Source organism: Rhineura floridana, chromosome 14 (assembly GCF_030035675.1).
Source record: "Rhineura floridana isolate rRhiFlo1 chromosome 14, rRhiFlo1.hap2, whole genome shotgun sequence".
Taxonomy (NCBI): Eukaryota; Metazoa; Chordata; class Lepidosauria; order Squamata; family Rhineuridae; genus Rhineura; species Rhineura floridana.
Genome location: NC_084493.1, coordinates 11,474,193 through 11,486,576, shown reverse-complemented (window position 1 = coordinate 11,486,576; position 12,384 = coordinate 11,474,193). Strand labels below are relative to the sequence as shown.

Below are 12,384 nucleotides of genomic sequence, written 5' to 3'. Positions count from 1 at the left end.
GGTTGGGAGGCATGATAGTTGTGTTGGTGTTGTTTCTCTCTTCCCACACCCTCCACTTTGGGTGTGGCAACTGGGTTCGGCTTGAAACAAGGGATGAAGCTTGGCTGCCACTCCTTTTGCAGTGTCATACTAATTCATAACCCTCTTTGCATCTTGTGACAGTGAATTCCATAAGTTAATTATGTATTGTATGTTATTTTGTTTCTCTTGAATCTACTGTCACTCATTTAACTGCAATTTCTTATGGGAGAGCAAGGGGAAAACGTTGCATTCAGCTAAGTTTTACTCAGAGTAGACCCATTGAAATTAGTCACTTTGAGCTGAGTACAACTTAGCTGGATACAACCTAATATCTTGCCTCTGCCTCCCCTGGTGAAGCATCTTTAAGTACCTGAAGGGCTGTCACATAGAGGAGGGTACAGATTTGTTCTCTGCTACCCCAGAGGGTAGGACTAGGTCTAATGATTTTAAGTTGCAGGAGTGTAGATTCAGATTGGAGAAGGAACTTCTTGACAGTAAGGGCAGTTTGGCAATCGAACCGACTGCTTAGGGAGGTGGTGGGATCCCCTTCACTGGATGTCTTCAAGCAGAGGCTGGACAGCTATCTGCGGGAGATGCTGTAGCTGTGGATTTCCTGCTGTGAGCAGGGGGTTGGACTTGATGGCCTGCAGGGGGTTGGACTTGATGGCCTACAAGGCCCCTTCCAACTCTATGATTCTATGATTCTATCACTTACACAGCTTCCTAAGGACCCTTAGCCAGCTTTATGGTGATGTTAGGCTTGCTTTCTTAGGATGCAGTTTTAACCCCTGCCTGGCAAAGGCAGGGCTTGATGGAGCAGTATAGGCCGTGTGCCGCATCCACAGCTTTGACGCATCCACCAGCCAGAAAACGTGGTGAGAATTGTCACTGCATTGTGTAAGTTCCCAGACGCAGTGAAGAGGCCCTGATTGGGACTGTTGTTATCGCACGTCAACAGCAAGGTCCGCACAGGATCTAATGGATCTCCATCAGCCCTATGCCATTCCTGAAAGGGTCCATCTGCTGGTTACAGCAGATGGTGAGACCACCATTTGGGCAGGCACATTGGGCTTGTCCTCACTGGAGGGGTTTCCCTGTTGCCAGTGGAGCTCCCCCACTGGTAGACCTGGGTGGAGGGATACCCTTTCATCCAAACCCTCTCCAGCACAGCAGATTGGCGGTTTAGATTGCTCTGTCCAGCTACAATCTTAAATACACTTACAAGGGAGTAAGCTGCATTGAACACAGAAGAACCTAACTTCTGAGTAAACATGCATAGGGTTACGCTATTTGTCTTTAAGGTGCTACAGATCTCTGTGAACTTCATGCTGCTACAGACTACCCCTCTGGAACTGGATGTTAATGATAAAACACTTAGAAATAATATATCAAACATGCAATAGGAATAATACTGTTGAAGTCACTTTAATTCACTTTAGTTTATTTCATGTTAAAATATTCAACATGCTGTTGCAAGTCCAACAAAATTTTTCCTAATCAGATAAAATTAAAACACATGAAAAATAATTAATATCAAAATCATTTCAAGACCCTGTGGCAATTTTTCAAAATATATTTCATTATATTTCTTGAGATTATAAATCTAGAAAAAATAATAATGTCCATATGAAATCTTACAAAAGCTTAAGTTAGTATTACATTAATTTTGCATTGAAATTGATTTAATACGATTGACATTCTTCTCTATGCAATAATCTGAAAATTCATTTTAATCTAATGTAATCTGCCCCCCATGAACTTGAGAAAGACTCTGGCTCAGTACTGGAGCATCTGCTTTGCATGCAGAAGGTCCCAGGCGCAATATCCAGGAAAGGCAAAGAGTGACTCCTGACTCAAATCCTAGAGCGCTGCTGGCAGTCAGCACAGAAAATGATGAGCTAGCTGGACCAACGATCGGATTTGGTATAAGGCAGCTTCCTATGCTCAGATATACTGGTTGGACAGGAACAGGCTTGTCTAGTATTGTAACCAAATCCCCTACCACAGATGGAAAATAAAACATAATGAAGTTACTTGGTTTGGAGGTAAAAAATGGTTGAAGTCAGAACCTCTTTGGGGGTTTTGCAACCACCCCCTTAGGCTTTTTTTCTGCACGTTTTTTGTTATTCTGCGATTCTTGGGTTACCCCAAGTCTGCTGAGTCCTCTTCTGTATGGGTGGTGCAGTTTGGGCTTTGTAGGCATGAGTACAGGAAGACTCAGATTGATCATTCGTACATATGAGGATTGGAATTTTGCTGTCAAATGGTGAAAAATCAAAATGATATATCGGTAGTTTGGAGAGTATATTGCAAAGTGTCAGACATTGAGATACTGTTGCTTTTTAGTGTTTCTTCAATATGTTAGTGCCATTGATGTGTACAAAATGCATATATTGGCTTCTAGGTGCTGCTTGCTAAGAGTAAAATGTTAGTACATTTTTGTGGTTGCCTCGGATGAGCAAAATTGGAGGCAGGTTCTTTGAGAGAATTTCTAACCAAGCCATATAGAGGTAATCGGATACAATTCCTTTTCTTGCTACTGGTAGAGTCCTGTTGAATTGAATAGGATAATAGTATTAGTGATATTCTTCAGTAATACAATAATATTCCCTTCAAAATAACATTTCAAGGTGCCTGATTAGCCAGGTGCCCGAGCAGCCAGGTGCCCGAGCCTTTTCCATTCCTGAATATGATTTGAAATTGGCAGTCATTAGTAAAATGGTGCCATTTTCACATTCCTCTTGCTCAGATAAAAAGTACATTTAAAAAGAACAATCAAACAGAAGCATAATAATCTCAGCTAAAGAGCCTACAAAAGCCTTTTATTCCCACAAAAAGCTTCAAATATAGGAGTTTGTAGGTACAAATGAATCTCAGTGAACCACTGTAATTCATCCTTGAGTTCTTGCTTTAAAAAAGCACTGGCTTTGCTGGCACTATACAGATCAAAATTAAAATCGTGTAACTTACAGAACAATCAAATTAGCAGCCCTAGAATGTTCCTGAAGGAGTTGGTTCAAACGGACCTGGCGGTAGCTCTGTTTAAAAACAAGCAAAACTTATTGGAATTAAAAAGCTGGGGTCTGATAGAATGCTTAAAGTCAGAGATGTGATTGATAAGTGAGTTATTTGGACACCAGGCAATAGGAATCCCTGGGGTCCTAAAGAGCTGCTGTTTTTCTCTCCCTTTTAGGACACTTTTCTTGCTTCTTCCCCCCCTCCCCCCTTAGAATCTCTGTAATTTGCCCTTCCTTTTTTCCCTAGCAAACAGGATGCATCTTTCCTGTGCTGGGTTTGCCTGAGATCAGGTAGTGCGCAGAAATTTATTTGTGTTTAATGGGGCTTACCTCCACGTAAGTGGGTACAGGATGGCAGCCTAGGCTTTGGTTTAGGGTTGGCATTGAGTAAAACGTAGCTGAATACAACCCATGAAGGGTTGATTGCTTGAAGAAAGCTTAACAGTTCTGAAAGAATTTTGTTTTCTGTTGTCATTGTCAAATTAATATGCACCAGAATTTCTTTTTAGTCTGCTGCATAATGAAATACTGATGGCTATGAAGTAAAATTCTACCTAGAGACATGAAACAGCTAGATGAATGTTTAAAACTACAATTACTCTTATGCTTTCTCGGGTTGATGATCCTACTGAAGATTAACAATTTCCCAGTTTTCACTGAAAATTTACCTACTTTAGAGGGAATATAGAATATATTCTACTTTACCGACAGACTGGTCCCTACAAAATTGGCACAGCATATTTCTCTATATATAAAAATATAACAATGTCATGATATCATGCAGTGTGATGGTAGGGGCTGGGCGAGTGGGCAGGCTATCCAGTGGTGGAGACCTGCGGTGGCTGTGCAAGCACATGGGCGGGCTATCTGGTGGGGGCCACATCAGTGGCAAAGACCTGTGGCAATAGAGGCCCATAGCAGCCATGCAGGCATTGTGGGCAGAGTCTGCAGCAGCAGTGGAGGCCTGCAGTGGTAGTGCTGGCTGAGACTGTCGTGGCAAAGCCCCACAGAAGATGGGAGGGCTGTGGCCTGGGCCTTAGCATGGGTGGGTAGGAGGCCAAGGGTGAAAGCAGCCAAACAGCTGAGGCAAGTTGGTTGGTGTGGGGAGTGCTGATGTCTGGGGGGATGGCAGTGGTGAGAGGGCAGCGGTGGTCTTCATGAGAGGGACTGTGTTTCTCTGTGTGTGTGTGTGTGTGTGTGTGTGTGCGCACGTGCGTGTGTGTGTTTGTGTGTGTGTGTGAGAGAGAGAAAGAGACCCACTTAAAGGAAAGAATGTTATAACACTATGAAAAAATTGAAAATGGACTGCCTTTCAAGTTGATTCCGACTTATGACAACCCTATGAATATGGTTTTCATGGTAAGCGGTATTCAGAGGGGGGTTACCATTGCCTTCCCCTGAGGCCGAGAGGCAGTGACTGGCCCAGTGATCTTCATGGCAGTGTGGAGATTTGAACCCTGGTCTCCCAGGTCGTAGTCCAACACCTTAACCACTATGGCACACTGGCTCTCTTATAACACTATAGTTCTAATTTTAAAAATGATGGGAGGGCAGAGGGAAATACCCTTCCTACACACACCACATCTCTCCCTCCTCCTTCCAGGCAAGGAAGAGACGTTGTCACAGTTCAAGGGTACATTCCAGCCAGACAAAACATCTCAAGAAGGGTGTGGTATGCGGGAGGGAGTGTAGCCTGGGGAGAGTCTTGGCCTCTGGGCCTGAGGTTCCCTACCCTGCTTTAGTAGAAGTTATAACAGTTAATCTTGTAAAAAAGGATAAACATTTCAGTGTACATATGCCCTTAGTCTATTGATTTCTCATTGGCCATGGGATTCAATCTATCCTGAAACATTAGAAGTAGTGTCTTGAGTACCCTTTGGGTAGAAAAAAACAGTGAATTAATGCCATAAATAAATATTATTCAGGGGCTATTCTGACTAGTGGTAGTTTGCTTGTGTCAAATCTATACAAGGGTTCAATTAAATACTATTTTCTTCTGAATTTTACCACTTGAGCTACTTAACAGTTTCCTGACACTTAATGAAATCGGGTTCTCTTTTTTTCTTTGTAACCTACCAGATTTGCCTTACTATTCTCAGGCTACATTTTCTTTCTCAACTAGTCATCCTGCAATGTCAAAAGTAATGGCAGGTATAGCTCTTTACCTTTTCCTTGACAGCTTCCAGCTCTGCGTCAGTGATTTTCCATGGTGCCTCTCTCTTTAATTTCTCAGCAGTTGTTAAATCTTTGCAGCTTTCATGAAGGCGGAATGGTTCAATCATCTCTTCAAAGAATTTCCAGCTGGAACAGAAATTATAAAGGAGACTTCACAGCAGGCCTCTGACTCATTATTTCACAGATATTCTAAGGTAGGACAGACTGTATTGGCTGTAGAACTGTGGGTGAATTACATTCAAAGTCTTTTAAACTTCATGCATCAGATTTCATGCTCAGTTATAGCTGTGGAGCTTCACTGTGGCAATACCTTGTCTAGATAGATCTCTATTTGTCACTGTCCTAAGTTTATAACTTGTGCTTTCTTAGTTGTAACCTAAAACATAACACTAGAATGTGTTATACTTATGCCATTGTACACAAGAAGAAAACAAGGATTTTTCTCTTTTCTTGTCCCTCTGTATAATACTGTAACTGTGGTCTTGACTCCCATTACTTCACTTAACACTATCAGTAAAACTGACAGAAGTAAAACATTTAGGCCACAATGCAGCATTTAGGCACACTTAGGTTGCAGTGCTAACCACAACTACCTGTGAACAAGACCCATTGGATATAGTGAGACTTGCTTCCAATTGAACAAGCATAAGATCATGCCCTTAAATGTGTTGAAATCAATTGCCTACTTATGTGCACCTAATTCTGTCTTGGTTTGTGACCACAGAATAATCATTTTTCAGAGTTGTTAGCTGGTATGTGAAGTCATTATGCATGCCACACCCTGACTATTTGTGATCTGCCATAGTCTCTGATTAAATCAATTTGTCAGGTTTTCATAGCATTCAAGTTTGTGCCCTGGAAAAGCCAAAACTAGCCCCCTAAAGCGCAACCAGTAGAGATGCAGGACATGTGTGTACACTTTGACATTATTGTTATGAGCAGTGTGTGTGAAAGCAGAGGTGCTCATCCACCTATCTAGGAATGCCCTAATTCTTATTTCATCACCGAGTGAGGCTCATACTTTTGTGATCCATGACAGAGTTCTCTCAGTACTGGCTCTCTGGCTGGGGAATGCATTCTCTTTCTCACTCACTCACTCTCTCTCAAAATCCAGCAGTAGCTGAAAAATGTACCCATTTAGGGGGCAACCCAAACCCTGTAGAGGGCAGGATGATAGCTGTGCCAGCCTGGCACTAGCAGAGTGTTCAGGCCCACATTCGCCCCAATGCTGTAATGCAACAGGAGTGGTACTGGCTCAGGATCCAATGTTTTCCAGGCCGGCTCAGCCCCTCTTTTCTGCCACACCTCTGGAATGCCCCGTTTTGGGGCCTTCTACTGACTGCTGCCAGCAGGGATCCCAATCCCACTGGCAATGCTTCCACGTACATGTTTGGTGGGTAGAAAGGGAAGCTTCAAACAGGCAGAGTGACACCTATGTCACTCTGCTAGTAGCTGGCCACTTTAGTCAGCACAGCTGGATAGTGAGACACCTTTGTCTAATCCAAATCCCCCCCCCCCCCGGGCCCAAGGGCCAGGGGCACTGGATTGCTCTGCCCACCAGGCATGTAATGATGTAGGTTTTATTATGTATTAAGCCGCTCATATTTGGAGTTAGTAAGTGTAGTTGTGATATTTATTAATTTTATGCTGATTTAATATTTATTGCATCTGTTTGTTATTTTGACCCTGGGACCACTTGGCCGATGAAGGACAGGATAGAAATTAAATGTAATTAATTATATTTACATGAATACTCAAGTTACCTTTAAAAATAACAAAAAGCATAGGGCTACCTGCCACAGCAAAGCCTTTTTATTTCTATAATATTTTAAAATGTCTATTTCTCATCAGAATTTATGTATTGCCCTCTGCAAAACTAGAGTAAACATCTCCCGTCTATTTTGTTTGCCTTTACCTACAAGAAAACAAAAATAAGTCCCCCCCATCCCCAGCAAAGATATTCCCACTAAAGCAAATTGCCACTCCATTCTTTTTTATAGTTATCAAATAACAAGCAAGATTGGGAATGCCATAGTGGTAAGTAGCAGTTACTACTTTTGCTCAACAGAATATCTGGGTTCAGCTTTAGACCCTCAACTCTTAGATGTTCTGGGTTAAAAAGTAGCTTTGCTTCTTTTTAAAAAATGCTACAATAAAATCCATATTTTCACTCATTTCAATTTCTGAGTTACAGTGCAATCCTATACATGCCTACTCAAAAGTAAGCCACATTGAGTTCAATTAGACTTCACTCCTTGGTGTTACAGGATTACACCTTAAACATTTTGTTTAATTGCTCTTACCTCTCTTTGTTTGGTTTCATATTGATATCACCAATTATATTAATGTCAGCAAATTTTATTCTGAATTTGCTTAAAAGAGAAGCCATCCTGAAAACAAAATGGAAGTATATTTTAGTGTTACAATTCAGAACACTGATAAATAAAGACAACAAAAGCAGTAAAGTCTTGCTAAATTACTTGTCCTGCTGTTAAAATATAGTAAGGTTTTAATTAGGACTTTTCATTTATAGAATGAGATGGACACGGCAGGTGTTTGCTACTTGATTTAGCTGAAAACCAAAGTGGAAAATGCATGGGGCTTTACATGAGCTGAAGCTGCCCCATTCTTTTCAGGACCAAGTAATGCTCTGTATAGCTGGAGTTCTGTGAGTTCATCAGAGCAGCTAAACTGGGATAACAGCTGTCAAGAACAGGCAGAGGGCACGTTTATAGCACTGAAAATATTTCAGAAAAAAAGATATAAGGAGATAAAATGTATAAGGTTTGGTCCTGCTATAAATACCTAGCATTTATATAGGTATGGCTCAATAATTCTTGTGAGAATCCTGTAGTAGGTAATTAGGACTGATAATATGAGGTCATTACTATTAATTTCCCTCTTTTCCCACCACATGCAAATAATCTCTGTAAGCCATAAAATATTAAACATGGTAAGGAGAGCATCATACATTAGCTTTTCCTCTTCAAGACGAGTGACTTTTCCACCAGTAAAAATCCTTAATTTACAGTCTTTCCATTTTTTACGGAGAGTGAGGATGTACGGAATTAATAATATTAACCCTGGGTGAACAAATTAGATCACATTAAATATTTTTTTAAAACAAATAAACCAAATTAGAACAATGTATAATAAAAAAATCCAAACCACTTTTTATTACCATTAAAAGTGTGTTTGCCTGATATTTAAATTATTCTGATACTTTTTTTAAAAAAATTGCAAATCCTATTTTGGTTACTCAGCCTCCCACCCCACACTGTGTAATGTTCTTTTCAGTGACTTACCTCCATCATCAAATAGCCACCACACATCAATGGTACCTTTCCCTTGCTTTTTTTTGAACTGAGTGCTAGCTTCAAGCAGTCGCTGATTGAATTCACCCTCATGCATTGAAGAGATGGTCTTAATGCTGCTCTCTGAAATGAGAGGACACACTCAGGGCTTTTCTGAACATGCTCACAAACGCAATTTTAGCACTTGGAATGTAGTGAGTACAATTAAAAATGCATATTTAGCCTGTGAGCCTTTTATGGACTTCAGTGGGATCCTGTGTTTGGTTATTTAGTCATTTAGTTGTTCAAAAGGCTGTGAGATGGTATATTAGCCAAGATGGGTGTTGAGTGTATAATATGTGTGATTCTTGATTATAGCTAAGCTGGCAAAATAAAGTATGTGTGTGTAGACAGATAAAATATGCAACGATTGTCACTCCATATTAAGTTTATACAACTGAAAGTGATGATGATTGAACTAGTACAGGCTATGAAGTTTTCCCTCCTCTCTTCCCATGCTTATCCTTAAGTGTCATTGCTGGAGATCGGCTACAGCACCGAAACCTGTAATCTTTAACTCAGCAGTACTTCTTAGTTTCTAAGTGACTCAACTCAGATGCTAAGTGCCTGACCAGCTATGAAATGTGCTTTTTAAAAATTGCTAACCCTCTACTATGCACCACATAGTCCTATTCTTAGCTCTATGTTTGGTACATATACTGTAGATAACCTGGCCACTTTCCCTGGCCTTGGACACCTAGACATGTTTTTAAATTGTTTTTAATGTCATATTTTAACATTTTTGTAACTCGCCCTGGGACCTTTGGGCGAAGGACGGGTAATTGTTGTTGTTGTTGATGATGATAAATCCTACTTCATTTCCATAATCACTTTTCCATTACATACTATACATTTCGAAAAAGCTTTTTAAAATGTATTTCCCTATTTTAATTGCTCTGAAAGATTCCAACAGTTAATTTTCATCCCAATCTATGTATGCAGATTTGCTTCATTTTTTTAAAACAGGGAACTTGATTATACTTTTTGCATACTGTGCAATGTTTACAAAGCATTTCAGGTGAGTGGTGAGCTATGACATTACAGGTCTTTCTTTGGCTTCTGCTCCACCAATCAAACAGGATCTTAAAAAAAACCTACCTGACAAATTACAAGAGAAAGACAGATGGGTTTTTAAAGAAATAGGAAATCATTCTGCCAACAGATGTTAGGCTGAACCTCATTAAATACTCATTTAATCCACCGTAATCCATTAACATATGTGTAGCGAAATAAGGGAGTAAAGCCCTTTATTCTCATGGTTCTTTTTTGGTAACATGTTCCTGCTTATTTAAATTGTTAGTTAAGATACAAGAAGCTACTTTTAAAGAAAAGAATAGTTTAAAACAGGGTTGTGAACATCATTATGAAACTAGGTAATTGCACAGGTTGAGAAGGGTATCTGTTGAAATGTGATACAATAAACAGACAAGGAGGACCTCAGTACTCTTCTCTTGCCCCTACCTTCTTCTGCCTTCCTTTTAGCCCTTCTCTATCTACTCTTCCCTGGAGCCTAGCTGGGAGACACAGACATTGCATTGGAAACATTCCTAAACTGAAGGTTCCATTATTGGGGGAGCTCAGAAATCAAAAAGCATCATCCCCTTTTCCTCCTTCAAGCAAACTGGATGTCAGCAGTCTAAATGTAAGAGTCTATGGAAAGAGAATGTGGGAAAACTGGAGTCAATTCCTGGGCTAAGTAAATTCTCAGAAGAGTTATCCTGCCCTCCCCCTAGCTGGAAACCCAAACTGATTGTGGAGGAGTGGCATCTGCAGGAGCAGACATTCTCTGAGCTAATTTGCGGGGGAAAGGCATTGAGGTCTTGGGGTCTCCATTTAGAAGTCCCTTCTCAAAACTAAAGAGAGTATCTTATGCTGAAATAAATCTGACTTTAAAGTGCCACAAGGCATTTTGTTGTTTTTGCTGCTGCAGAGTTAACATGGATATCCTTCTGAAAAGTGTCCTCTTCTCAAAGTAGCACTTCAGGAATATGAGCTGGTGACCAGTGAGTTATTACATATTTTATTTTTCAGCTTCACAACTTGCCTTTTTTGGGTATAGTCTTTGTAATATTGAGCTTGGTGGCTCTTCTGAAGAATCCATGGATGCCACCATTACCTTCTTCAAATTCACTATCTTTAATGCTAGCTTCTAGGGCTTGCCTCTCCTGCTCCAGCTTCTTCAGTTCCTCTGTTGAAAGAATGCAAGATTGGCAATATAATCACATAAGAGTTGAGAAAAAAATAGATAAGATCCATTTCAACCTGTGGTATTTACATAGACCGAAACATTTTCTTTTCACTGGCACAATCGCCTTGTATCAGATAGGAATAGAAACAGTTCTTCAGAGTATCTTGGGTTGACTTCAAAGCTCAAGGTGCTCATCATGATACTTAAACTAAAAGCATGGTCAGTGTCCAGCACAAATATTTCATTGCTGTGTTTTGTTTCACTGCATTTTGGACAAATGCTCTTGTGGAAAGAGATCTGGTCTGCAATTCAGTACCTGCTTAGGAGTAAGCCTCACTGAGCTCAATGAGACTCACTTATCAACTAGCTTTTTCACTATTTTTTAAACAATAGAACAGGTGATTCTTCTGGAGATACAAACGGAATAGATCATAGTCCCAACTTCATACATGTGAACCCTAGCCCACAATTTACTAGACCGTTTGGTTCAAAGTAGATGGATTTTCATTATATGAGAACGCAGCAAAGAAATTAGTGGTATTTTTCCTCCCAGTTTGATCAGAAAGGTGTATGTAGGAGTATCATCTTAAATACTTCACTTAGATCATTAATTTCCTACATTAGATGTTTCTGAGCTTTCCCTCAACATTTTGGGGATAAGCTATGGATAGAAATGAGAAAAGGCAGCAGGTGGCAGCAGAGAGTTGTAATTTTGCATTATGATTATGACCAAATATTAATTTTAAGCTAATTCCTGTAGACTATGGATGGGAAACCTGTGGCTGTCCAGATGTTGTTAGACTATGAGGCTGCATTCAGACATGGGGTTTATTGAGTTAGTTTTATAGATTATAATGGTAGTGTTTCTGTCCCAGTTTCTAACAGTCCTGTCATGCTGCAGTACCTTTGCATTATGGAACTGTGGCTTTTTAACCAATATACCGCCATATCATGTTACATTTAATTCATACCAGTGGACCTAGTGTGATACAGCAGTGAAAGTTATTGGGCACGTTGGTACTCCCTCAATGTTTCTGCACATGCACATTTCTGTTCCCTCATGAAAACAGCAGGAAGGAATTGTATGCCGGTATACTGCCTCAAATTTCATAACTTTACTCCTGCGATTTTCTGGGTTAATAGGGTTGCAAACAGATGTTTTCTGGAAGCAATTAACATGGAAATGAAGGCTAACTTACACTATATTCTATGGGGTTTTCAGCAGTGGCTTTTACGTCACGTGCAAGATCAAATAAAATGTGGAAATTATCAGGTAAGGAAACACTGGGAAAACAATAAACTACTGTGTGAATGTAGCCCAACTCTCTTCAGCCCAGCTACCATGGCCAATGGTTAGGGAATATTGGAGATGAGGTCCAGCAACATCTGGAGGCTCACAATTTCCCCATCCCTACTCTAGACACATCAAAAAGTTTACTCTCTGTTTTTGGGGGGTTGCTTCTGGAAGCCCTCTGGAACAAAAAGAAGTCCAACTGAATGAGGACGCCTTCACACTTTACAATATTACTGTACGGAAGGGACATAGATCTCTGTCCCCATATTCACACAATTCACACACAGAGAGAATTCAAACACATATACAGAATGTGAAAAATCTCTGTATGTGATT

The 12,384-nt window shown here is 40.3% G+C and overlaps 1 protein-coding gene and 1 long non-coding RNA gene across 5 annotated transcripts in view; one reads left to right on the top strand and one right to left on the bottom strand.

The window, feature by feature from the left end:
• Window positions 1-12,384, top strand: part of LOC133369787 (uncharacterized) — a 33,626-nt gene that overhangs the window by 4,263 nt on the left and 16,979 nt on the right. For all 3 annotated transcript variants that reach the window (XR_009758990.1, XR_009758991.1, XR_009758988.1), the window contains exons 2-3: window positions 5,292-5,407; window positions 10,049-10,569. This is a non-coding gene — a long non-coding RNA (uncharacterized LOC133369787). The remainder of the gene's footprint in view (window positions 1-5,291; window positions 5,408-10,048; window positions 10,570-12,384) is intronic.
• Window positions 1,730-12,384, bottom strand: part of SLC12A1 (solute carrier family 12 member 1) — a 60,765-nt gene continuing 50,110 nt past the window's right edge. For both annotated transcript variants that reach the window (XM_061595362.1, XM_061595363.1), the window contains exons 20-26: window positions 10,607-10,754; window positions 8,519-8,646; window positions 8,185-8,296; window positions 7,517-7,603; window positions 5,204-5,339; window positions 2,992-3,059; window positions 1,730-2,571 (exon numbers count right to left, since the gene is read on the bottom strand). In XM_061595362.1, the coding sequence (XP_061451346.1) occupies window positions 2,436-2,571; window positions 2,992-3,059; window positions 5,204-5,339; window positions 7,517-7,603; window positions 8,185-8,296; window positions 8,519-8,646; window positions 10,607-10,754 (815 nt within the window). In that variant the 3' untranslated portion in view covers window positions 1,730-2,435. The remainder of the gene's footprint in view (window positions 2,572-2,991; window positions 3,060-5,203; window positions 5,340-7,516; window positions 7,604-8,184; window positions 8,297-8,518; window positions 8,647-10,606; window positions 10,755-12,384) is intronic.